Source organism: Desmodus rotundus, chromosome 10, assembly GCF_022682495.2.
Source record: "Desmodus rotundus isolate HL8 chromosome 10, HLdesRot8A.1, whole genome shotgun sequence".
In the NCBI taxonomy this organism is placed as follows: Eukaryota; Metazoa; Chordata; class Mammalia; order Chiroptera; family Phyllostomidae; genus Desmodus; species Desmodus rotundus.
In genome coordinates, this window is record NC_071396.1 from 2,800,101 (window position 1) to 2,827,267 (window position 27,167).

The 27,167-nt window shown below is 41.9% G+C and overlaps 1 protein-coding gene across 7 annotated transcripts in view; it reads right to left on the minus strand.

The window, feature by feature from the left end:
• Nucleotides 1-24,930, minus strand: part of LOC112318788 (complement factor H) — a 91,798-nt gene extending 66,868 nt beyond the window's left edge. Inside the window, exons 1-10 of one of the 7 annotated variants that reach the window (XM_053913435.2) lie at nucleotides 24,538-24,901; nucleotides 17,236-17,421; nucleotides 16,242-16,347; nucleotides 13,076-13,152; nucleotides 11,278-11,469; nucleotides 8,456-8,626; nucleotides 4,473-4,646; nucleotides 2,915-3,109; nucleotides 2,324-2,500; nucleotides 593-775 (exon numbers count right to left, since the gene is read on the minus strand). In XM_053913435.2, coding sequence (XP_053769410.1) covers nucleotides 593-775; nucleotides 2,324-2,500; nucleotides 2,915-3,109; nucleotides 4,473-4,646; nucleotides 8,456-8,626; nucleotides 11,278-11,469; nucleotides 13,076-13,152; nucleotides 16,242-16,347; nucleotides 17,236-17,421; nucleotides 24,538-24,595 — 1,519 coding nt within the window. In that variant the 5' untranslated portion in view covers nucleotides 24,596-24,901. Of the gene's footprint in view, nucleotides 1-592; nucleotides 776-2,323; nucleotides 2,501-2,914; nucleotides 3,110-4,472; nucleotides 4,647-8,455; nucleotides 8,627-11,277; nucleotides 11,470-13,075; nucleotides 13,153-16,241; nucleotides 16,348-17,235; nucleotides 17,422-24,537 lie in introns of all 7 variants that reach the window. The other 6 variants (XM_053913428.2, XM_053913426.2, XM_053913430.2 and 3 more) reach the window with 6 other exon arrangements.
• Between the last annotated feature and the right edge of the window lie 2,237 nt (nucleotides 24,931-27,167).

Sequence of the window (27,167 nt, forward strand, 5' to 3'; positions counted from 1 at the left end):
TAAATATCTGCTTCATGAGAATGAAATATATCATTACGTGGCTTTGGGATAAATCACATAAAATGAGGAAGTAGCAAGCGTTTCCTCATCTCCACTGACTAGATGTTGATGTACATTCCCTAAAACATGTGCATTTTTTCAGAAGAGGGCCTGCTCTGCTGTATCAAACATGTAAACTGCACAGGTGACATCACTCTGCCATTATGTACTGTGAACACACATTTTCACTGAAACACATAACTTTTACATCTAGGAATGAATGGTCAGAAATTAAAGTCTGATCACCTGAAAGCAGGCCCAGGCCAAGGTCTCAGCTAGGAATAAATGAGTTGACACCAGAATACAGAGGGGTTTGTCAGTCACAGGAAGTTTTACGGTGGGAAACCTTGAACTGAAAGATGGTCTTATATCTACCTCCTAGTAGTTCCTTTTAAAAGGCAAAAACTTAGGTATGTGTTCTCAAAAACCTTTTATTTATCTTTACAATTTGAACCAGCTCAGCTTCCGCCTGCCCAAGAAAAGGAAATCAGGTAAAGTAACCGCTTGTGCCCCAGTCAGCGGGGTAGTAACTCAAACATCGTGAATGACTTACTAATGCACCTGGGGTGAGTGGACCATCCACGCTGCAGACACGTGACAGTTCCTGACGTCTGACCATCTTCTGTTACATACCCTTGTTTGCACTTGTACTGAGTTTCTTTATGTAAGGGGTATGTGAGTTCAGATTCAGAAATAAATCCATTCTCAATTGGTATATCTGATTTTAAGCATGTTACTAAAGGGAAGAGAGAATGAGGGAAAGGTAAGCATAGGGTCCATACACGTGTTCATTAGGATTCAAACAATATTACAACAAAAACAACAACAACAAAATAAAGCATCTATTTTAAATGAAAAGCTGGAAAATCCTGATCATCCAAGGTCTGGTGTCAGAGAAATAAGCTATGAGTTTCCAAAAATATTAAATCACGATATTTAAAAAAATGGAACTAAGTATGACTTAAAATACTCTGCATGCCTTGTAGGAAACCACTATAATGTCCAGCGACAGAGGGCAGGGGACTGGTGGAGGTGGACAAAGTGGGGGAGGGGATATCTGTAATAGTGTCAACAATAAAGTTCAAAAATAAACGAATGTAAAAAAATTAGTTATTAGAAAGTTGTCTGTCCACTGCATGTGGAACGCGACAGCACGCCAGAGCGCTCCTTGCGTGGGTCCATTCCCAGGACGCGTTTTAAATATTGCCCAGAAGGAAGAGCTTAAGTGTTCTCACCACATGCAGAACCATGGTGCCTGTGTGAGGGGACAAATATGATAACTATCTTGATATGGTGGTTATTTTCCAGATTACAACAAGGAATAAAACACCCAAGGCAAAAACGTCTGTCATGCGGAATAGAAGGACAAAACCCGGCGTTCTCAAACAGGTAGACTTGGAATCTCCAGAACCCCCGTGGGAAGAGCTATGGAAGGAGGCAGCTCTACAAATCGGCAGGGCTGACTATATCACACTGCAGAGCAGGGCAAAGCCCCACCACTATGGGCAGGGAATAACCACTTGAGGAAGAGCTAGCAGGAAACAGTAAATTCAAAGAATTCCAGAGCACACACTAAACATTGGGAGATATTCACATTGGATCAGTCATTGGAGGGAGATCTTTAAACACTACTCATTTAGTAGAGGGACCAGAAGAGGCCTTCTTCATCCATAGTCTGAATAACCTGTCCTAGTGGGCAGGATGCCAAACCAGCTTATTAGTTTAGAAACAAGCCTTGAGTGGATTAAATAAACCTGAACAAAAAAGCAAATTATAAAACCAGTAAGACTCAAGGTCTCGGGACCCAAACCTCCATAAGGTGCACAACTGGGGAGGAGCTAACTCAGGGAGATGAAGCTGCTGCTCCTGGGCCCCTCCACACACCCAGTCTTGGATCACTGTGCCCCTGGGGTGGGAGAAACCTGTCTGCTAGATTCTGACTCTCCCACAGACGCCCCATCCGGAGTGATGGCCGGAATCCGTGTTCACTGTGGGAGGAGCATAGGAACAGGTAACACGCCCTCCTGCTCTCCACACGCCATTGTCAGATGTCTCCTGTCTGCGGTCTTTGTGTGCTTTTCTGAGATTAATGTCTACTGATAGACGTCTTTATCATGCTGCTGACATGTCAAGGAACTGGCGTTTCCACTTGTACACATTGAAAAAATAAAACCAAGTAAGTCCTTTGGCAAAACAAGAAGCTGATATAAACATTTTGCCATAGGAACTACAGGCAAGTCTTAGAAGATCACACACAGCCTGAATTTCAGACCCGTTTTCTTACCGACAGGGATGCATTTGGGAGGAGGGGACCAGCCATTCTCTGTACACGTCATTGTGGTCTGCTGGTTCTGGAGACTGTAACCAGGATGGCAGTCAGCTCTAGTAGACTGACCCTGGAAATAGGTTTGTCCATACCTCGGATAATATCCATTCTCCAAATAATCGAAAATACATTTTCCTAAGAATGATAAAATGATAATGAGAAAACCCCAACAATGTGGTCAAAATAGAAAATTAAAATTTATCCTCATATTTAAATTAGAATGCATAAGCATCCAGAAATAACATATAGAATAAGACATACCAAAGCTGCTACCAAATGTGTTTTAAAAATACAATATTAAATATAATTATCTGCAGTTCACTATTATAATATGTACAAATGACATAAATATTCCTGCAGAGTCTACTTTTATCTCTCACGTATTTAATGAAGAACCTCTCATAAAACAAACAACCTCGCTGGCCTTTCTGCTCTCAGAACTCCTCCCTCCGCCTTATTTTGCTCACACAGCTTCACTGTTCTCACTGGTGTAATTCTCCCTCCTCTCTGAAGTGTCCCCATGCGCACAAGGAGGAAGAGGTTACGTACGGATGCACGGCACTTTAGGCGACCATCCCTCTGTTGTGCAAGTGATATAATCAGTTTTACTTCTTGAAGGGCTCACATAGTTGTCATCACAGGTATAGTAATACCATTGCCCCACAGAAACTGGAAAGTATGGTCTGTATCTGTCTTCCCTGTACAGGTCCCCATGCTTTATTTCTGGAAATTCACATGGCTTAACTTGCAATAAAACAAACAAAAAAACAGGTTAAATAATGTTTCCTTTAACAGAATCTAATGAGAGAGAATTGGTTTCCTTGATGAATTCTATTAGTAACATCATTGTACTCATTGCATTAGGGTTTCTCGGACAAGAAAGGTTATAGGCTCAGATGATGTAAGTAACACTTGTTTCCGATCATTCAGGATGTGCGCACACAGAGCCACCTGTCCCACACCTGACACAGTGGAGTGCTGCCTGTCAGTTCCGTCCAGGTGAGCACACAGACGCTCTCCTTGTGGTGGTCACGCTCTCTGAGGTCCGTGTCACAGTGGTGCCAGCATCCTCTCTAAGGGCATCACACTGTCACATTCACATGGACGTTTGTCCTGAGCTGACCCTGAGGCCACGGACCTCCTATTAGCATCACTTCATTGTCCACTCATGAGTGTCCAGCTGCAGCGTGGACCCTCTACAGCAAATGACATGTGAGCAAGAGGAACGTGAAGGTTGAGGCAGAAAGAACTTGGAAAGGGGCCAAAGAAACCTCTGTAGAAATAAATGTCCTGCTGAACTGGGTGGCACTTTGTGGCAGGTGATGGTGCCAGAAAATCAACTGTGTCTTCAACCCTCCTCCCTCAGAGAAGGAGTCCGATGTCCCCACCCTTGAGTGTGGGTGGACTTGGGGACCCTCTTCTTAAAGGTATGAATGGTGAGGGGACAGTGTGAGTAGATCATAGATGGCACGGAGATGTCCCCCTTGTGTCTCAGATCACTTGCTCTGGGGACATTAGTGCCACTCAGGCCCTTATGGAGACCCCAGGTGTTCAGGCCCTGAGGCTCCTGTATTGCCAGGGGAGGTGCCCTCTGGGCAGCAGGTCCCAGCTGCACCCAGCCCTCAGCCCACAGCCTGGGCCAGTGTCCCTGTGATGTCCATTGAGGGACTGTGGACTAGGGGGCTGAGCCTGTCCCCAGTGCTGACCCTGTGACCCCAAGTCAGGAGACGGTGGTTGTTCTCAGTCAGTAATATTTGGGGTAAATTTGTTACACAGCAACAAATAACTAATATACTAGCTGGTGAATGGTAGCCTTCTTACCCAATGTTTTAATTCACATATTAGAATATTAGAGACACAAACACATCCTCATACCCACACATATTTAACACTGAGTGCCGAATATTAGAAGGTTTTCAATAAGAAATATGTCATTTTGACCTTCATTTGGAGTGGCTACACTGAAAAGCCAAGAATGCCTCTGCATCCCCTGCGTTACACTCTCAGTAAGGCAAACACGGGGCTCATTCGGCTCCCATTTGTTGGTGTTCAGCACAAGTGACTGCAGAATTAGGGTCAGGTCATGATGTGCTTGGTTGGAACTTACAGGTGCACCTGGGCGGAGGTTCCCAGCCGGTAGTGGTGCATTGTGACGTGCTGCCTCGGGTCGAATGATAGAAGCCATTTTTACACTGGTATGTGATTACATGCCCGAGTCTGTATGAGGTCCTGTCAGGGATGTAGTGGCTGTTGGCAATGGTTGGAGGATCACAGTTTGCTTCTGAAAAGAAAAAGGACGTGTGGCTAATGCAGAAATCGCTGCCCAGGAGAAGAGTCAAGTCCATGAGAACAGAGCGAATGTCATTTTTTTGTCCTTACCAGAGAGCAAAATGGCATTAAAGTGAGCACAGCCTCACAACCTTCCCCACATCGCTCATCTCCCTCCTCACCCTGCTCACCTGACGTGTTTGTGCCCCCTGTGCTCTTGGATCCTCTTTCTCCAAAGCTGTCGTGTCCATGGTGCCATCCTGTGCATGGCCATGAACTCATAGTACTCGACCTCACCTACGCCTTCCTCTTCCCTCAACTCCTTGGCTTCGGAAGTTCTGATAAGAACGGTTCACAAATGTCCTGAGTCTCTTCCTTGACTTGAATGGAGCCGTGAAATAAATGTGGCAGGAATATGTGTCCTTTTAGGAAGGATGTTTTAAAAGCCACTGTGTGGACTTTTACCTTTTCTTCCTCGCAGCAGCAGTAGTTACAGAAGGGCAAGGAAAGCCTGTGTCTCTCTCTTCAGATTCGTACAATTAATAGCCTGAGAGAAGTCCCTTTCTGACCTACCTTGGACGTCAGGGTGGTGAAGAAATAAAGTTTACTTTGTTAGGCTGATGAAATTTGGGAATATAGTTTTCTTACTGTAATAGGGTAACTAGTCCAGGGTTTGGGAGACCTTTGATATGAAAGGCCAGGTAAAAGTCCTCCGCTGGCCAGTCCACTCAGCCTTTGTACTGCAGAAGCTGCCACAAACTACCATAAGCAGATGTACATGGCTGGGTTCTACGGAAACTTGGTTTATAAAACGGGGACAGGTGGGATCAGACTTGGGATTTATACCCCTTGACCTAGTCTACCCTAATTGATGAGGCTCCTTGTCTCGGTCCTTTTCATCAACTTTGCTGTATCGCTACAATAGATCAACTTGCAATATCCCTTTTGTGATAAAAATGCTATGCCTTTGTTTCAATTCAATTAACTAATTTATTTTTCCAATTCTATGGAGGAATAATTGACAAGTATAATTATACATATTTAAAGTGTAGAACATGATGACTTGATATAAATACGCATTGAGGAATGATGACCAAAATCAAGACAATTAATCAATGCCTTTTAACTGTTGTAGAAATGTTGTATTACCACTGATATTGCTGCCATGTCTCATTTTGGACTCAAAGCCTGCGGTGGACATTCGGTATTGCCTGAATACAGTTATATGACTCTAGGTTACTTCTGATTCTATTTCCCACAGTATATGACCAATAGTCTCCTCATTTTACTCAAGTCACCTAACACCATTGCTCTTCCATTGCTGGATAGTGAGGCTTGCCTTTCTAGAAAGCTACTGAGACTACCAGCTGCAGGTTCCCCAGAGATTCTGAAAATTTCTTTAAATTAGCTGTACCTGTTTTGAACTTAAGCCTTTTCCTATTTTTATATTCAAGCAAGCCTCTCAAACCTTTTATTTCCCCATGGGTCACACACCATTGTTTATCCCTCCTGCCTCTCTGACTTTGTCTACCACTTCCTCTTGCGTGGATGCTCAAGCCTCTGTAGTTTTGAGCTCCTCCTTTCTGCCCTTTGCCCAAGTTAAGCTAATGTATGAGTTTTCTCCTCTGCTTCACAACCAAGATCCTTCAAATGCCCTTTTACAATTGCTGTCTCCACTTTGTTCAAACTCCCATTTGTTTTGTAACTCATGGGCTTCTGGCTTCTGGTGTCTCCACTGCGCTGACCCTGCTCTGACAGAAGTCACCAAAGGCTTCTGCTTCCCAGATCTGCCGACTCTTGTATTCCACATATTGCAGGGGCTGGTGTAGAATGTGGGCTCCTTAATTATTTGTTGCACTGAATAGATAAAAACCCTTTGCAGAACTTCACGCAGCTCATCGCTGACTTCTTGAAGGTCTCCGGTGCCTTGCTTTCTTATGTCGTCCTACCTCTTGTTATCCTGGCACGAACAATTCCATTTTGTTTAATTTAGTCTACTTAAGTTAGTCTGCTTATAGCTGCTCCTCTTCCTCTGATCTACTAAATTCTGGGCCCTGCCTTGTCCGGTCACTTCTCCTTCCACCTTCCTCCCTGCGCTCCGAGCTGCCAACACAACAGCCTACCATGTCTTCACTCAGCCAAGCTTAGTCCTGCCATGCCTGCTTTCACACCCTTGTCCTCAGTGAGTCTCCTCTGGGTCCCCCCTACTGGTCCTTATCATGACCCAGAGGCATCTTCCCTGAAGACCCTATAGACGTGTGTGACTGAACAGTCATGGTTCTACCTGAGTATTTATCCTTGACTTTGTTGGCTTTCTCTTCACATTCTCTGTGTGATTCAAGACACTTCTACAATCAAAAGCTACTACCATTTATGCTAACAACTTCTTCCATGAGATTCTAATCCACATGTCCAACTTCAGCTTCACACTAGACGGGTTCATGCGTATAACCAAAGGTGTATCCAACTTAACTTACTACATGTCCAACTAAAATCATCATTCTTCTTTCTGTATTTTAATTTGTGACACAGAAGCCCATGATAGAAGCCTGAAGTGTACCCCCATTTTCTTCCTCCTGTCCACTCCAATAGGTAGACACTGAGGGTGTAAATATTGCTTATATATCTCCCTTCTCCATGCCGTACTTCTGCTGTGTCCCTCCAGCTCCTAGAGTAATTGTAGTAGTCTCTCAGTTGGACCTAAATTTATACTCCATTCTGCCAGAGTAAGCTTTATGTCCCTGCTGCTAACACAACATAATTAGTTGAGGTACTTACATATATTAGCAATGATCACATTAAAAATCACAGAAGACATATATGACCACCGAAACAGAAGTGCTACGTAAAAAATATGTCTTCAGTGTTGATGTTGACACTAACCTCAAATGAAACTTAAATATGGTAATTTTCTCTCACTTTAATCTGCTATGTCCTTCACGTTTTTGCATTCCCACTGCAGCCCGATGGGCATATCTTAGTCTTCACTTCCTGATGCAGCTAAGCTTAACACCCAGGTTTGCAGTCAAAAGCTGCACTATTAAAAAACAAATCACAAGTGTCACTAAGAGCAACACAAAATAATACTGGGAGAATTTTGTTGAGAGAATTAAGGAAAGAAAAACTTTTGGTGATTGCTTTCAAGCAGTGGGCATACACATCCCTTGAAAAATTTTAATTCTCTACTCTTATAATCTCCATTAAAATAAATGGTGCTATCAAAACATTGCCAGGGTGGGTGCCTCCCTCCAAAATGCTAATATTTGAGACTGTCCAAATGTGTGAGGCCGCGTGTTTCTGCTGTTAGAAGCAGTCATTAAGATTTGAAATACCAATAATTCAATATTGGCAGTCTCTGCTGCCAGTCAGTAGAAAATCCAGTTTGCACAGGGAGTGGAAGAGTTCGGGTCAAGGGTGGTTTTTAATTAGCAGGTCTTGGTACTTTTACTTATTCTTGTCAATGATTTGCTGTCAGAGACTGTCCCTTACTGGGGACAGAGACTGAAGTTCTGATAAATTTCCCTCAAATAAAACCCCTGACACATACAAATCAAGGACCTGATAAAAGAAAAATTCAAGTGTTTTATCCTATAATATTTTACTTCAAAATTTCTTTTATTATCAAGTTTCAAACGTCTTAAAGATTTAAGGCAAATATATGTACTTTGGGAGTTCTTCATTATCAGCAGGTAGGTCTCTCCATCGCTGCAGGGAAATGAAGAGTGTTTGTGATGTAGAGTTAGCTGAGGCACAGAGAGTGAAGGTCGTTAAAACCATGCATAGAGTCTACGGCAGAGGATTCCGCCAGAAGTACGATGTTACCTTTGCACGAGGGGCGCGGCACCCACCCGAACTGGGTGCAGACAGCTTCCGCTCTTTCACTGTAGCTATAACCCTGGTAGCATTTGTATTGAAGTCTTTCATTTTCCTTGTACAAGATCTTTGGGGATGCAGGTTCTCCGTGCAGAATTTCTGGTCTTTGGCAGGAAATTTCTAAATAGAAGGGATTACATTCTAAAATGTTTATGATATATTAAAGGGCTGTGTCTAAGACAGAGTAATATGAAGACATAAATTCTGTTTCCTTTGAGCAAAGCAGGCAACCAAATAAAAGTTCTGCTTTGACCTGAATGCTTGCTGAACTTACCTGCTGCTCTTAACGTTCATTTCTGAAAGGAGTTAAAATTCTGATTACAATCACGTTGCTAATTTTATTTGGTCTGAGGATAAGTTGGTTCTGTTGAAATAAACAGTGGCAATCCCATTCATCATATAAAATTGATGGATATAAAATTGCACGTAGCTATGAGGTTACTGATGAGCATTGTCACTGAGTAACCTGCGAAATCACATACTTCCTAGTTCCTGATAATAATTATTGACAGAACTATTAACTATTGATTCTGACAAATAAATTAATTGATCTCATTGTCACTATAGCTCCAAAAAGTTACTGACCTTTCACTTGGGTGGTTCTGCCATCCACCTCCTTGCAAACATTTTCCCCCTGGCATTATGGCCGCAAGAACTAATTTCCCAGTTTCTATTCTCTCACCTTCCCAACTGCTTTTCCTGTTTGTAACGTAATGACCTTTTTTTTTCTTGTCACTTCATTGATTCACTTAAAATCCTTCAATGATTCCCAATTCAGTCTGAATAAAAGCCCAATTTTTCAGCACAGTGTAGAATTCTTTAGCAACTCAGAACCTCGTACTGGCCCATCTTCAGTCCCGCAGCACCATTCCCTACTTGCATTTTTCACTCAGGCCTAAGGACAGTGGGGACTGGGGAGCTCCGTGCTGCCTGGTCTATTTGGACACTTCTTCTGCATGAGCTTCTCTTGACTGGTATGGGTTTCCCTCCTTAACTTCATCAACAAGTTCCTGTTCTCCCTTAGAGACTTACTTGAGGCATTAGTCGCTCCAAGAGGGCCCACTGACCACAGAAATTTACTTGTGAGAAGTACACCCCATCAATAAACCTCTAGAGTATACAGCTACACCGAATATAAATATTTATCATTTCTGACTTGAAGAATTAGTGTTAGAAAAAGTTTTTAAGAAGAGGCATGCTTTTCTCTGCGTCTCACTGTGGGATAGACTAGACTAAGAAAGTGTAAACCATTTGGAGATTTTAGATAATGTTAGCACATAAATATGGCAGAAATTCCTGCCAAAGAGATGCTGGTAAAACAAAAGTATGGGACTTCAAATAAATTGACCAAAATGTTTCTTTATGAAAGCCAAAATCATCCTTCTGGTCAGTAGTTTATAACGAAATTTTTCAATTGCAATCGACATACAATATTAGATCAGTTTCATGCATACAACATAGTGATTTGACATTTCTCTAATGCAAAGTGCTCACCCCAGTAAGTCCAGCACCCACGTGGCACCCTACACATATGACAAGTTATCGGCTATATTCGCTGTGCTGTACCTTAAAGAATTCTTGTCTGACAGTTTACTCTAGAAGTCTATTTTAAAGGCAAAGATATAATTTAATGGATTCAATTCAGTTCAACAATATTTATAACAGGCACTGCCCTGTAGGGAAGTTGTTTGTTTTAAATCTGGCAAATGTGACTCAGCTCTGTATGGAAAACCGACAGAAGTGAGGTGGTGGGCAGGAGCCGGACCCGCAAACCGGGTTTTCCTGTGGGAACCAGGCCTGGAAAATGCATTCCGACGGTTAGGGCTCGCTCTTGCTACAACTCCCTCCCCCGGGTCTGAAACAGTAGATGTTTGTTGCCTGTCTTCAAAGTAATTTCCAAAGCCTGTGTGAATTTTTCCAAGGATGGAGCATAATCAGCTTGCCCCCTTTCCCTTCTGCGTTTGTTATTTTCATTTCCTTGGTTGTACCTAAAATGTAGACAACAGTATTCTATGTAATAGATAATACACGCTTCTCTGAGGCAAGACCCGAGAAAAACAAAAGGCTGTCCTGGCATGGGTCGGGCGCTCTCCCCTTGAGAGGAGCGGCTGTGGGGCTCTCATCTTAAGAGAGTACCGTACCGCCCCTTTTCCTCCACAGGACGGCTGTGGTCTGTGTGCATTTGTTCTCGTCTTCGTCCACAACATGCAGACTCTGCTGGCCGGTGTCTGCCACACGGCCCAGATACAAAGTAGCCACTTAAAAGGGTTATTTCAAAACAATGTCACCATGATGCATCATTGGAAATAAATAATAAATCTTTGGCTTTCCAGTGTAAGGAAAGGCAATTCTGTAGGCCAACATCAAAACTTGTAGCAGAAAAGCTTATCACTCTTTTAAGCCCTGAGAGCCAAGTACAACTTCATCAGGGTCAGGAGCATAGACGCCAGCATCAGATAACCTGGGTTTGGACATCAGCTCGACTATATATGCAGGGTAGCCGTGGCTGTGTGGTTTAACTTCCTTATGCCGCAGTTCCCTCAATGATAAAACAGAGCTGAAACTGGCACGGGGGCGTGGAGGTCGCTTTGAATGGGAAATGACATGAAAGAACTTATAGGAATGCCTGGGAAGTAGAAAGTGTCCAATACATGTTACTTATTAGCAGCATCGTTTCGATTCGTTGGGAGACACAGTGTTTTGAAATGTATATTTTCATGAGAAAACCCAAAATCACTCACATAATCAAATGAACAGCAGGTGTAGCTTACCCACACAGCCTGGTTTTTCTTCACTCCAAACACCATTTTCCGAGCAATGTATTTCTTTAGGGCCAGCAAGCTTGAAGCCTGAATTACACTCGAACTTTATCACCTGTCCGAAAGAGTACTCCTGGTCGGGTCTGAACGCAGCAGTGACGACTCTCCCGTTCTCCGGGTCCGTCACGGGCAAGCACTTAACGACTGAAAAGTAAATACAATGTTTTGTAACAGAAGTTGGAAACTTTATCATGAAAAATATGCACAGATACATATATAATTATAAGGTCAGCAAGATAAGATTGGAGGAAATAAATGTGGGTTGTGTTTTGTTTTTTTTTTTAAAGCATTCAACATGCTTATTTGCTGGAGCTCAAGCCTGCTAAGGAAAAAATAAATACTGAATTTATCTTTGAAACTTTTCTATGGAAGGGGACAAAGAAAACTACTACTTTGCCTACCAGTTTATATTTTTATAGGGACAAACAAGTACTTCTTAAATAACTGAGAAATAGACAGCTTGGGGTAATGAAATATAAAATTTCCACTTCAGTCTCACACTCGTTAACACCATATTCCTAAAGGTGTAACGGCAAACTTTTTGACTGTATTTGCTTTAATAGGGAAAGAGGTTTAAAATTTCCTTCCTCTTCCATGTCAGCATTCAAAATAATTTGAGTGCTTCTTTAAATTTTACATAGTATTTCCCAATATCTCTTCGGTTATGGCATGCAAGCGTCACTGCACAGTGAGGTGACCCAGGATGCTTGTTAAAATGGACAGGCGATGGCTATGTCCCCGCCCATCACCCCACAGAAGTCCCTGCAGGAGGTCTTTAGTAACTCAGCATCGCAGCTTCTAACTCCCACCCTGAGTGGTTTCCAAATGCAGATACTTTGTAGAGCATGTGTCTCCTGTATTGCGACCACATTCCTCTGCTTCTTCCTCCCTTTTCACTCTCCCTCCCTCCTCACCTTTCCTTCTGTGTCTTTCTCTCACCCTCTCTCTTCCCTTCTCGCCATGGACCTGGGAAACCCTATTCGGACTGATCTCGTTTATCTCCATGATGACCAGGTATTGGGATTACTAGCTCAAACTCTGGAGACAGGATCGGCATTTTCCCATTCTTATTGTCTGCCTTCTGGGCCAGGAAGAAAGGGCAGAGCTCTCTCTTACTTCCCTTGTCTTTCCAGAGAGACCAAGCCCCCTGGAAATCCTCCCTGGGCAGGCGGGAAGGGAGAGAGGTCCCACTTCAGCTGGGCCCAGAAGATCCTTCCTGCATGGGGGTGGTTTGGGGGTGAGTGTGTCATTACTCAAGCTGAAATTCTGCTCTTCAGCTTAAAGAGTGATATTTGTGTTCTTTCTAGAGGTTAGAATCCAAAAGGGAGGAAAAATAAGTTTTAGGTTTCCTAAGCTCTAATACTTTAAATATTAGATCAGATGAGACTGTATTCGTATTTGGTTATTGAAACACAAAATAATGCAGTAGTAAAAAGGTTGGCTATACACTCTGTACAATGTTCGAAACCATAAAAATAATTTGAGTAAGAAATATTGGTTTTCAGTATTTAGTGTAGATGTACACATTCCAACAAATGTATCTGCAACTATTATGTGGTCAATGCTGTGTGGTATAAACGTACTTTTTCAATGTATACTTTCGTGTTTAAAATGCCTGCTTTGTGCTTTACAATAAATGATATGAAACCTCCTGTGTCAAAAAAAAAGAAATATTGGGTAATAGACTTCAAGGATATTTTAATGTAAGATACTGCAAAAGATCTGAGATATTTTCAGGATTTTTATCTACCTTCACACAGAGGAACGTCATTGGTCCATCCATCTGCTTCACATTCTCGGAAATTAACCTCACCTATCATTCGGTACCTGAAACCCGAAAATAACAGGGCCGTGAGCTAATGTGTGTTTACGTGCTGTGTTAAGTGTGATAACATTCTGAACGTCCAACCTCCAATGCAGGGAAAATTAAGAGCACATGCATTTCCTTCTTTCTCGCTTTCACTCTGTTTTTATCTCTTACATGTCTTTTTTATCTGTCTTAAATTTTTTTTTCTTTCTTAAGACAGACCTGCAAGTGCTCAGGGAGACAGCCTGGGAATGATCTTACTCCTTGGTCGATGGCACAGATTCACTGTTTCATACACAGTTGGCTGTTGTTTTTTCTTTCAGTCAGTTAATTCATTGCACCTAACAATGTAATAAGCTCTGTGAATTGTCACCCAAAAGAAAAACCACAAAATGATAGTAACCAGCAGACCACCCTGTGGTCCCCCTCCTTCAGCTTTATTCCATCCTCCTCCTGCCCTCCAAGACAGTGACGTCTTCTGGTCACTCCAGGCCTTTTACACAATCAAGGACAGTGCCTGCGAACATCCCTTAGTGTGGGATGGATTTTCAGCACTTGTCCCCGTCCCCATCCTTGACATTCTTTCTGGAGCGTGGCCGTGGAGCCCCGTCTGATTACAGAACCCATGCAATGTCGAATTTATCTAATTAGTGCGATGCATCAAGCCTGCCCATAAAATCTAAAGTTCTCTCCGTGAAGGGAAGTGCCTTGAGGCGGTTGCAGACTGGGAGTCGTTGCAAGAGGTCTCGGATCCAGGCAAAGCCTCCTTCTTAAAGTTATGATGGACAGCTGTGAGCCCAAAGCTGGTGCTCCCAGAAGAAATAATGGGAAGGCATTTTGATAACCACAAGAGAGACAGTGTTGAAAAGGGCCTTTGATAAGTTTTTCAGTAATCCTACATAGACAAATGGTTCCTCCACCTGCAAATAAGGACATATATATAGTTCTACCTACTGCACAAGTAAAACAAATAAACTCTCTTCCTCAAAATATACTTTGTCTTTCTTTGATTCCTATTGGTTTGTTCCTAGTTCTCTAAGGGAAGGAAATATTTCAATGAATTAAATGCAAACCACAGAACTTGAAGTCAAACATCTGAGCCTCAGTCTTAGAAGGGAGCAAAGGCATTGGTTATTAAAGGTTCTCTTCTCTTCTCTGCCCAGAGGAAGCAGGTTTCCTGGCTAACACTTTCCACCTACGCTGGAGACCCATCCATTCCCCCAAAGCTCCTTCAGCAATTCCACACAATTCGACACAAAAACTTCCAGAGCCTGGATGCATAGAGGGGGAGAGGAAGAGAGATAGACTGTCCACATGTGTGCTGGTGGGCTGGGGGGGGGGAGGTAAGGCCTCCTATTTCTGCAACCCCAGCCAGGTGAAGCACCAGAACTTTTGCAGGGTGCCTCCTTAACGCTTCCTCCCTGTAAGACAATGAAACGGGGTAACCACACCGAATTTCCTCATAAGTGGCTGGTATTCAGCTAAATAGGGATTCAGCAAAGAGTGGGTGAGGGGCAACAAGGGGTCTGAGGTCAAGTTTACTGGCAGAAACCATAGGTGTAGTACACCCCCTCTGCCATTAGATCCCACAACTGGGTGAAAAGGCTTACACACCCTCGGTTAGGCCAAATAATATCTCAAGTAAAATTTAAAAACGGCATACAGTACTTCCTTTTGTTGACCTTGCATGACCCAAGAACTTCTTTTGGCCGACAAATACCTGGTCCTGTGGGGAGTCCCCGGCTGAGTGAGAAGACTGTTACCTTCCCGGAGCCTGTCACTGAGGACACCCACAATTCATACAGGGTGAAGGAGGCGCAGGTGAGTGGAGCAGAGCCAGCTTCAGAAGCAAGCAGGCCACTCATTTCTTTACCACATTCTAAACACTGCTGGGTGCTGAGACGCGGGGGGTCTAAAGTCTGGGAGTTTTCACTCTCGTTACCAGGTCAGAGGTGGAACCTGGAAAGACCAGACGAGCCTGGACTGAAAGGGGCACTTCAGGGGAAAAGAGTGGAGGAAGTGGCAGAGTTCAGCCCACGGGGTCTTCCTCTTGCTGGGCATGTGTGATGCGGTCAGCAGTAAGGATTGAAGGTTGGGCTGGACATTAACAATGTCTTTGAAAAATGCCCTCAGGTAGTGGGCAAGGAGAGACTAAATGACAAGATCTAACACTTAGCCAATGTCCTCGGAGTCCCTGGACCTCAGGACTTCCAGTGTGGGTCTTGTTTCCTTCCCCCGCCAACTGTGTTTCTGCTTTTATAAGTGAGGGGATGGGAGTGAAGTGGTATTTTTAAAAATGCAACCACGTATGGAGCGGTGCAGCTCTGGAAGGCGGAACTGCCGAAGCATCAAGATACTCCATTTGATTGCCTCAAGTCAGGAAGTCAAGGGGGAGAGGATAATAATACGCCATTTGTAATCTCTCTCTTGATGCTATTTATATGGATGTAATGCCCCTGGTTTTTCCCCATGTGAAACGTTCTTTGAAGCCAGTGCTTGACCTGGCTGGGAATCCCAGGGGAGAGCGGGTGCTGAGGAGGTAAGCCCGTGTGCAGGTTCATCCTGAAACCCGGCGTCTGACCAGAGTCGGTGACAATAATAAGCACAGCAGCATTTTGGGGCCAACAGGATAAGAATAATTTACAGACCATGGGGCCTTACAGAATAGTTATTATTATGTCAGTGTAAAAGTCTGGCTTCTCCTACATTTTGTAAGATTTTACCAAAATAGATAGCAGGGCATCGAACTTTTCACCTTTTCCTCTGTGGCTGACTCACCGTATTCCCATAACACTCTGCACATAACAGAATGTGCTGAGGACTCGGTGGTGTGACCCTTGTTTATACACGTACTATTTTCCCCGCCTCCCACTCTAACGGAGTACTTATAATTCATCGTAATTTTTCAATGTTGAGGAGATAACATGGTATCCAGATATAATTGTTTTCATTATTTAACTTTAATTTGGGGAATTACATGCACGCTGCCTCTAAAAAGGCTCATAGGACAATATTGTAAACTTAAAAATATAAATTAGGACAGTTCTTATGTATCATGTCAAGGGTGAATTACCTCTATCATAGCCATCATTTTATACTGACTACTCACCCCTCATCACATGTATAAACCACCTTGGCACCGTATTCAAATTGGTTTCCTATCTCCAGGTCGAATGAACCAAAGGGCGTGTCTCCGGGGTGTCCGCAGGGCTTTTCTGAACGAAGAAAAGGATACATAGTGGCACATAGCACAGGAAGTACATGGAGAGGTCAGGACCGAGGGTGTTTGCTATTATGTTAGAGGACGGAATGGAAGCCATGGAAAAGTGAAAAATGGCAAAGTCATCATTTGAGAATTGAACGTATCTGTGGGTTTCGTTTTGAGTTGTGGAAGATTACCACTCCCTTTTAAAGAATAATGGTGGTGTTGTGTTTTGTATTGAAATGGTAACACTGATATAAATCATCTCGTAAACATTCAGTATTTTGGCAACTAAAAGTTTTTGTAAATTAAAAAAAAAAGCATGGTTGGGATGATATCCTAAGAACCCTGAAACACCAATCCAAAGGAACCTATGCACTCCAATGTTCATAGCAGCACAATTTACAATAGCCAAGTGCTGGAAGCAACGTAAGTGCCCATCAGCAAATGAATGGATCCAAAAACTATGGTACATTTACACAATGGAATTCTACGCAGCAGAGAGAAAGAAGGAGCTTATACCCTTTGTGACAGCATGGATGGAGAGCATTGTGCTAAGTGAAATAAGCCAGGCAGTGAGGGACAAATACCATATGATCTCACCTTTAACTGGAACATAATCAACAGAAGAAAAAAGCAAACAAAATATAACCAGAGACATTGAAACCAAGAACAATCTAACAATAGCCAGAGGGGAGTGGGGAGGGGATAGTGGGAAAGGGGTTTACAGGAACTACTATAAAGGACGCAGGGACAAAACCAAGGGGGAGGGTGGAAGCAGGGGAGAGAGGTGGGTTTGGCTGGGGTGGGGTGGAGGGGTAGGGAAAAATGCAGACAACTGTAATTGAACAACACTAAAATAAATAAATAATAAAAAAAGAGAAAAGCGTGGAGCACTCACTCTGGCAGGTTTTCGACGGGTTGAGGTCCACCCATTGCCCTTCCTTGCACTGCACTGTAATCACGCCATATGTCCTGAAGCCAGGGCGGCACTTGTACGTGGCTTTAGTGCCCTCTTGGTAGCTTTGTTCAGACCAGGGGCCCTGCAGAACCTCCCTCTCTCTTTTTGGAGGAGGTCCCGTACAATCTGCAGACGAAGGAAGCAGACCAAGGGCTTAAAGTAATTTTTTTATGCACTATTATTCTTTTATTTTTTTTAATTTTTTTTATGCTTAGGTTATTTTTGCTTTTAAAAATATCTACATGGTTATAGGTCCATCCAGATTTTATACACACACACACACACACACGTGCTTACAGAAATTGAATCTGCACACATTTGTAAGAATAGTTCTGGAATAGAAAGGTACTTTACTATATTGTTTTAACTGATGCACTACAGTTGGGAAATATTTGCCGGGCACTAATCTAAGTTGGGAAGAAAAAACAATGAGTAAAAAAGACAAAGTATCTGCTCTAGTAAGGGAGTCATTAAATAAGTAATCAGAGAGACACAGAGAGATGAATTTTCTTTAAAAACATAAAGTATGGTGAGATGACACAAAAATATATGGAAACATTTCAAATAAGATAGAACAGGATGGAACAGGGCCATCAGTTTTGATAAGAGTGATAAAATTCTGGCAAAACTGATTACAGTATAAAAAAGAAAGAAAACGCCAATAACCATGATACAGAATCAGAAAGGTATTCCTTTAGAAATCATGTAAACATCAAAAAGATTTTAACAGCCCTGGCTGGTGTGGCTCAGTGGATTGAGTGCCAGCCTATAAACCAAAGGGTCACAGGTTTGATTCCCAGGCGGGCACATGCCTGGGCTGTAGGCCGGGTCCCCAGTAGGGGGCGTGTGAGAGGTGACCACACATTGATGTTTCTCCCTCTCTTTCTCCTTCCCGTCTCTCTAAAACTCTCACACACAAAAATATTTTAACAGAATACTGATGAAATAGATGAATTCCTAGAAAAAAAACGACTTAAAACTGACTCAAAGAGATTCTGAAACCTCAAGAGTTCTAGAACCAAAGAGTAGACAGAAAACTCCAGCATCCATTTATAGAACTGGTTTTGTTCATCTGCTACTTTTATAAGGCATACAAGGAGAAATAATCTAGTTATTAAAACCTGGCAAGGGGAGTTGAAACAATAAAAGAAGGTAATAGTAAAGGACTTGAACATGCATTTTACCAAAGAGGAGAAACCCAAGACATCCATAAACTTATGAAAAATTGCTCCCACTGAAAATTAAAACCATAATAAACCCCGAGGAAAATACCATGACATTGGTAAATATTTAAGAAGTCTCAAAAACCACTACTCTGAAAGAATGTGCAGCACCAGACCAGGGACAGACGGTGGGGAGGAAAACTGGAGTCGCTGAGAGAGAAAAGCGCCCAGCGACTCCTCGTGCAGCTGGTTATCCCTCAGAGATTCCATTTCTAGGAACTCACCCTCATGCACAAGGGAACCCGATTTCAAGCATGTGCACACTGATAGCTGCCTGATTCTATTAACAATAAAAAATGGAGACAGTTCCAATACCCAGCAGCAGTTGAGAGCATAAAAATCCATAGCACATGCGTGCAATGGAATGATATACCAGTACTACCAAATGACATGAAAAGAAAAAAATTAATAATCACATGAAATAAAGAGACAGAAAGGTACGGCAACTACTAGAGGATTATTTAATCTGTATAAAATTCGAGAACACACATATATATCAGGAAGGAGTACATAGGGCCTGAAACTATTACAGAAGAGCAGAAATGTAATTACCATAAATAGTAAGAACATTTTCTTCTAGGAGGAAGTTAGGGGTGTTAATCTAAAAGAACCCATAGGTCATGGCGAACACTCCACTTCTTGGCAGGATGATTATACTTCATTCTGCTACAGTACGGTCATATTGTATTTAGTCGTGCATTAGATTTTACAGTGAACACTGAATTAATGGAATCTGCGTGTACAGTATGATTCTTATTTTGCAAAACTTAATTAACTAAATGACATATAAAGAGAACACAGAAAATTAACAAAGACGCTCATGCCCACTGTGATTATTGCTCATATTTTTAATAGTTCCTACTGCCTAATTTGTATCTAACTACCCCTGATGCTGGAATGATTACATTAGTAAACCCCCAACACAGGACTTTAAAAAATGGCGCATATGAAGACACAGTTATCAGCACACATACTTACTGGTATTTTTTTCATTTCTAAACTCCTTTCCTGACTTGGTTTTAAAAACCACAGTTTAGTGTTCTACTCTAGAATTTCTTTTTAAAGGGCAAGGGAGAAATATAATCCACTGAGCTGGATCTCATCACAGAATATATTTATTATTAAAAGGTTTTGCAACATTTCATAGAATGGAAAGCTCCGTGTGAAACTACGTTTTCATGCAATCAATACTGTTTGTGTGGGATTCCATAGGCACTAATTTTCCTCTGAAGCTTTTGCATGTTTTTAGCACGTTTATGTCTGGGAATTTTGTAATAAATAATTCCACAGTTTTGATTTTTACAAGTTTAGTAAATATACTTTCAGCCACTAGATGGCGGTCATACCCCGCCATAAAACACACTAACGGCCCGCCCCCTCTAGCCGGCGAAAGCAAGTTTTTGTTTTATTTTTTACAACTTTAAGGTTCATGTTTGCTTTTAGATGAAAATTTTCTGTTTAATTACAGGCCAATAAGAGTGTTTTTCACTTTCAATGTTCAGACCCACTTCATGGCGTTCAGATTATTAGTACAATGAATAAGTTAAATTTCAAATGTAGACACCCGTATTGTGTGTGAGTAGAGAACAATTTTCCACGAATATAGTAAGATTTTGATAAACTTGCTTCCCATGCTGTTCCTAAGCTAATGCCAGGAAAAGGTAATACAACTTTTAAAAAATCAATTAATTTATTTGATTTAAATTATTGTTACTAATATATTGATCTTAGCAAAAGAGGAACCCAGTCACCACAACATTCGGCCGGTTCGCGGGCCCGCGGCAAAGCGTTTTCCTGGCTGGTTGTGGTTACATTGCCAGACTTATACCTCTAAGTCTTGATTTTTCAAATTTAGTTCATCATTTTTAACAGCCAGAGATAGAAGACAAAGACACGTGTCTCCCATAATCTCCCCAGCAGCTTTCCGCAGTGTTTACTCTGTGTCCTAGAGTCAATATTTACTCGCGTTTCCAATCCATCCACAAGTTCATTACTCCTTTCACTTCAAATAGTACTTGAAGCTCTGCGCTTCTTTCAGGGGCTTTAAATGGCATCTCTTGACCCTGTAAGAAACCACTCGTCACCTCTGCCCCGTCTGCGGTCTTTCCAGGGCTCTGTCCACGGTCTCGGCTCTGATTACCCTCATCTGCCACCTCGGTGGTGGAGCATTCTCACCACAGACTTCTGACGGCTGGCTTTGTCTCATCTTTCTGGCTGTCTTTACATATGATTTCCCTCACAACATAGCTCATGGTTCAAAAATTATTTTTATGTTTACTGGAATTTCACCTATTCTCCCGTCAACACATCCTGGGGATAGGGCTCTGTTTTTTATAGTGGAGGGATTTTCATTAATATTCAGCTCTTCTAATGGCAAATGCACCTCCTGTCTGCTTTTGGTCTACTCTTTAATACTCTGAGTATTATCAACTCATGTCATACCAAAATATTTACAGGAATGATCCCTAAGTTGTGTTATAACAATAATTAAACCTATCTTATAACTTTTATTTGCCTGCATTGACAAGTAGCTAACTGTTCAAACTCATTCTCAAAAAGTTTCAATTAGAAAAAGAGTTATTGACGCCTGTGCACACTAACCACATTCGCTTGACTTAAATGAAAGGAAACTATTTTCAAAAGCATGGAAGCAATTTTTGAGGTAGGATTAGTCTGAAAGCTATTATTATTATTTTATAATAGCCATCACATTTCTCAAATTCTAAGTCAATAAGTAAACTAAGCCTTCTTAGGTCTAAGTATTTACTTGGATTTAAACAATGACTACTTCATCTTGTGTTTACACAGTCCACTCAATGCCAATTCAATTCTTTCTTTGTAAAACACTACCTAGGTGAACTGTTTATTTACTTGGTCTGACTTTCCAATTTAAAATTATCCAGTCTATAAAGAAAGAGTGTGCATAGATTTGGCTATTAGACTGGAATAGGGTTCATTTTACTTTAATTTGAGAGAAATGGTTATAAATTTTGGTCAAAGTTAAGAAACAAATACACTTGATATTTTAATAATCACTATTCACCTAATTTTCTACTTTCAAATTTTAAAGGGCTATTATTGACATGCAAACACAGCTGTAGGCTGTGGTCAACCTGGGGAAGGGCATCGTAGGTGGAAGCAAAGGTAAAAGATGAGAGGGGAGGGCACGGCATCCAAAACTTAGTTGCATGGACCCAAGAAACTCTACCACCTATAACCCCATTGTCCAGTCCAGTCCACATGCCCTAAGTTTGAATTTATGTTACACTTTTTAAAGTCATAAATCAATTTTGCTCAAAAATACCTTTTGGGAACCTTTGAAAGAACATTTTTATAATCTCCTTTCAATCTATTATATTTCTAGTTAGCAAGGTTTATGAGAAACTTGGATCTCTCCATTAAAATGTCCAAACAAATAAAAGTACCCTGTCAAATCTTTTATTCTCCTTTCCCTTTATTATTTTTTGTGTTTTTTTCAGTTTTATTACTTTCTCTGAGCCATTTTTATGTTTCCTTATCATTTTAAGCTCAAACGTAACATTTTTTTTCCTCGTTACATCATGTCCTTTCCACGCACTATGTTCTGAGACCAGTTACAGTTGTTAAGAAATGGGTCAAGTGCACAGGAGTGAAGAGAACACAGGATGGATTGATTGGTTGGCAGAACATCACGGCCTGGCAGGTGGGGGAGGGGGTGTGGGGTGAGGAGGAGGAGGCAGAGCTGGGAAGAAGGGAAACTGGTAAAGGTGGTAGGACGATCAGGGTTTGAGCAAATAAAAATGGATCAACTTAGACTCTGGCTCCAGCCCTGGCAATCAAAGGCCAGTCATGAAGAATCTCGAACAACCTAGTCTTCAGCTTCTTTCGGGAACTTGCTTCTAGCTGAGAATAATTTTAGTGATACTGAAACCATTCAGTTCTAGTTTATCATTTTCTGCAGGCACGAGAGGAGCAGATGCATTTCCGAGACATGCCTACCCTTAAAATAACAAGGCTTGCTTTGGCGTGTCCCCGCCCCGCCTCAAACAATGGCCTGGACCACTGAAGCCATTGGATCTAGGCTACCTGGAAATACCCCCTCTTCCAGCATTGCTGAGTCTGGTTCTTACCCTGCTTGTCGTCCATTTCTAACCACCCCCCCCACTAAAATTGTTGCAGAAAAGTTATCCGCTTGTAATAATTCACGGCAAACTAATTTAGCTTCAGAACTATTTTGCAAACAAGGAAGAAAATGGTCGTTCTACAGTCACAGAAAATTCACATCATTCCCTCTACTAGCTGGTGCATTCATGGGTGCATTTGCCAAAGTTGTGACACTGACGTGAGTGTTGCTGAAACATCACAGCTGCACCGCGTCCGGTACACACGAGCCAGATGCATGGTCCTTCTCACTGCGGCACATATAGGGACTGGCTCACCAGCAGAAACTGCCATCATGCTCACACACGCCCTGATGGACTCTGTCGTCTGAGGTTGATTACGTCAGCAAAGAGCTTAAACTCATGTCATTTTGATCGGTAATATTTCGCAGCACCAAGTCCTGACATTTCAAGCTGCACTTTGTAATCACTTAAACAGTTCATTAAACTTGGCATGATTCGTGAGTTTTAAACATGAGCTAGAAATAAAACAAATCTCTACAGGACAAAAATGTCTCCATAAAATCTCAACAAACAACGAGTAAATGGCATAACCCTGAAAGTATTCCTACTAAAAGACAGAACACGTGTGAAGAAAACGTTTTCTATGATTAGTAACACGGACGTTGTTCTGAACTGTTTGCCAATAAATATTTTACTTTTAAACACTAATTGTCATATTGATATGTGCAGGGAAATAATTATATACCCGGTTTAAAAAGTAGCTGATATAAAGTTTACAAGCTGAAAATCATACAATAGTATATTAGAATGTATAACTAAAAAAAGCTCTATTTTTTCAAAAAATATTAAACACATTGGAATAAACTTAAATAAATTACTAAGGGACACAAGGAAAAAAAAGATATCTGCCTTTATTTTCTAGTGAAAGGCCCTCACGGACAGAGGTTTTTGTGTTATTTGCTAACAATTTTCCTCAGTGTTGGAGGCTGACATGAAGAAGCATTTCACTCAAACCCTGTTGCCTTAGTGAAGAGCTTTGAGAATTTATGACTGATAAGTATTCATTTGGTTTTAAAATGTCAATCCTCTACCTATCACATAATTAACTATCCTGAACTAGGAAAGCAAATTTCCTCCAAGAAGAAACTTATTAATCTATTGAGAAATGGTGATAGAATTACATTTAATTATGAATCCAGAAATTGTCCCACTGATACCGGAAAAAAATCTCCTACCTTCACATTCACTGCACCTAAAGAAAATTCTTTTAGGGTATATCTTACATACAACCACAGGGAAAAGCCCTTTTCAACAATCTCTGTCACGGAGATTACATTTTCATTTTTTCAAACTTATATAATGTTTTTATTCTAATGATACAAGTAATGCACATCTACAAGACTTCTCAGGCCATGACAGTATCAGCTCTAAACGACACATGACTATTTCTTGAGAAAGAGTTAATATCTATCCCTGAAATAAATCCAGTCCTTATATGATTTGAAGGATTTTATTCTCTAATTTATGTTCAGGTTCTGTAAACCGTCATATGCAGCGTAATACTTGGACATGCAGCCATTTTAGTAAAAATTCTAAGCAAAAAAGTAAATTATATTCTATGACAGTTACAAGGAAAGTGACTATACATACTACAATGTTCAAAAATATTTTAAGATATTTTCTGGAATCTTATATCACCTAGAATTATGAAAAACAATCAGAATGTTATTCAAATAAGCTTTGTATAGGATTTAAATTTCACACTGTCAAAGCCACTCAAACACTAAGCTACAGAGCAGTAAAAAGAATTCACATTTTCTAGACGACATTTTTATTACCACTGTGAAGAGCATATGAGCAAATGCCTGATAAGGGTTAGAGGAAAAAAAACAAAGCCTTTCATTTTTCACTCTTACCTTGCGCTACACAACCAGTCCATAACATAAGCCACAGGACCTTTGCTGGGAATCTCATTTTGGGGAATCTTTCAGGGGTACATTTAGTGGCTCACAGTGCTCACTCTCTCTCGGGTTTTCCTCTGCGAAGAAAAGTTGTGATCAGTGCAGGAAAGTACTTGCTCCAGAAGGAAGTTGAAACGTAGGTCGGAAAACAAAGAGGTGACCAAATGCCCCTCCCATCAGAAACATTTGCAAAGTTAGAGGAAAAAAAATCCACCACAAGCCCCAGCAGCTCCGGGTTTGCAGACAGTCTCACCGCGCTCCCACAGCATGCCAGTACTGTGGCCTGCGGCTCTTGCTTTGTTTTTATAAACCCAGGCAAGTTCTCTGCTGGAACCTGCCCGGGTTCTGGGAGTGGGCAGCTCAGTAATTCCTGATGGCCTCTGGGTTCACAGACCCTCTGCTTACGCAAACCCCTGTCAGGCCAATAGTACAGATACCCCAGCAGAAAAAGTGCAGAAGCTCTTTTAAAAATCCTTTACAGAACCTGAGGGTAGACAGCCCTTCCACAGTGGAGACCCGGATGGCGTGGGTCAACGCTGCCAAGAAAGCAAAGCTGGCTGATCTGGGGCACCTGCTTTTCTGACAATTTATGCAGTTAATCTTGTGTGCCAAGCAACAGGTTCACTCTCACCAGGTATAAGGGAATTTAATAATTCAAAAAGCATGAAATGGGAATGCTGGCTTTTTAAAACTTTGTGTTGAGACTATGCAGGAAGAGAAGAGAAGCAAATGCTTGCTGAATATGAGCAGCCACTGTGGAAAACAGTATGGAATTTCCTCAGAAAACTAAAAATGGAACTGCCCTTTGACCCAGCAATTCCGCTGCTGGGATTATACCCTAAGAACCCTGAAACACCAATCCAAAGAACCTGTGCACCCCAATGTTCATAGCAACACAATTTACAATAGCCAAGTACTGGAAGCAACCTAAGTGCCCATCAGCAAACGAGTGGATCCAAAAACTATGGTACATTTACACAATGGAATTCTACGCAGCAGAGAGAAAGAAGGAGCTTATACCCTTTGCAACAGCATGGATGGGACTGGAGAGCATTATGCTAAGTGAAATAAGCCAGACGGTGAGGGACAAATACCATATGATCTCACCTTTAACTGGAACATAATAAATAGGAAAAAAAAGGAAACAAAATATAACCAGAGACATTGAAGTTAAGAACAATCTAACAATGGACAGGGGGGAGTGGGGAGGGGACAGTGAGGAGAGGGGATTACAGGAACTACTATAAAAGACACATGGACAAAACCAAGGGGGAGGGTGGAAGTGGGGGAGGGACAGGGGTTTGACTGTGGTGGGGTGGAGGGGTGGGGAGAAAAGCCATACAACTGTAATTAAATAACAATAAAAAATTAAAATTAAAAAAGAAAAGAAGGCAAAGACACTGAACAGCACCCCTGGCAGGAACCCCCAGTCCTCCCAGTCCATCAGGCCCTCGCCCTCTGCCCCCCCACATGGGTGCCTCATCTCAAAGACCTGAAATCGATTGGCTAGTTTTGGTACTTTATATAAATCGAATAATAGATTGATTCTTTTCTGTTTAGATCCTTCTACTAAAAATTTTGTTTAGGTCATTCAACCCCACTTTTGTGCAGTTACACAGATTATTAATTTTTGTAGCTGCGTAATAGCCCATTACTTGAATACGCCGTATTTTATTTATCTTTGCGCCCGTGAGTAGGCACCTGAGTAGATTCTGGCTTGGACTGCTATATTATTCAGAGTTTGAAAAATCAGCATTTCATCATTTTAAACTTAGAAGTCAGTCACATCTACACGAAGTGGCAAGTGGCTGTTAGGAGCAATCCATACACACGAGAGGAGTGCGGAGCAAGAAGTCCCTTCCTCCAGAGGCCTGACCAGGGATGACCTCGTGAACATTTCATCGCTAAACTGTAGTGTAAGGGAAGCGTGCACCTGAGCAAAAGCTCTGAGGTAGAGAGGAAAGCATAGAGTGTTCTAGAGTTAACCGTAACACCGGCACTGGAACACTGGTGTTGCACCGGGAAGTTGCAGAAGAAGTAAGAGGGGTTTTGAAGGAGGAACTGTTTGAATTTCAGATATAAAAAATTGTACATTGTTTTATAGGCACTATGTAATCTTTGATCGATTTAATCAAGGAAAAGGACTGTAGAAACTCAGTGTTGGGGTGGCTGTGGCCACTGTGTTGGAGTGGAGGGAGAGGAAATGGCCTGGGAGAATAGGTGGCCAATGAGCAGATTGCTGAAGGAATTCCTGACTCACCAATGGCCTGGAAGCTGAATGGAAAGACCAAGGCAAAACTGAGGAAAGAGTCAGAGCTGATAAAATGTAGCCTCAGGAGTTCTCATGTGAACAGACCCAGCCGAGGACCAAAAAGTGCCCCCAGTGATGTTCTTTGTGGGTATGATGTTTTTGTAAAAATTGAAAAGATGGCTTAACTGCTGGAGCGTAAGCTCCCCCTCCATCACGCTTCCACCGCGTCCGCTGACATCAGACAGCCCTGGGGAAGGCGGGGGATGCAACTGAGAAGTCTAGGAGAGAACCCGCTTAGCCTGCAATTGCTCAAGGATATTCTGCAATCACAATT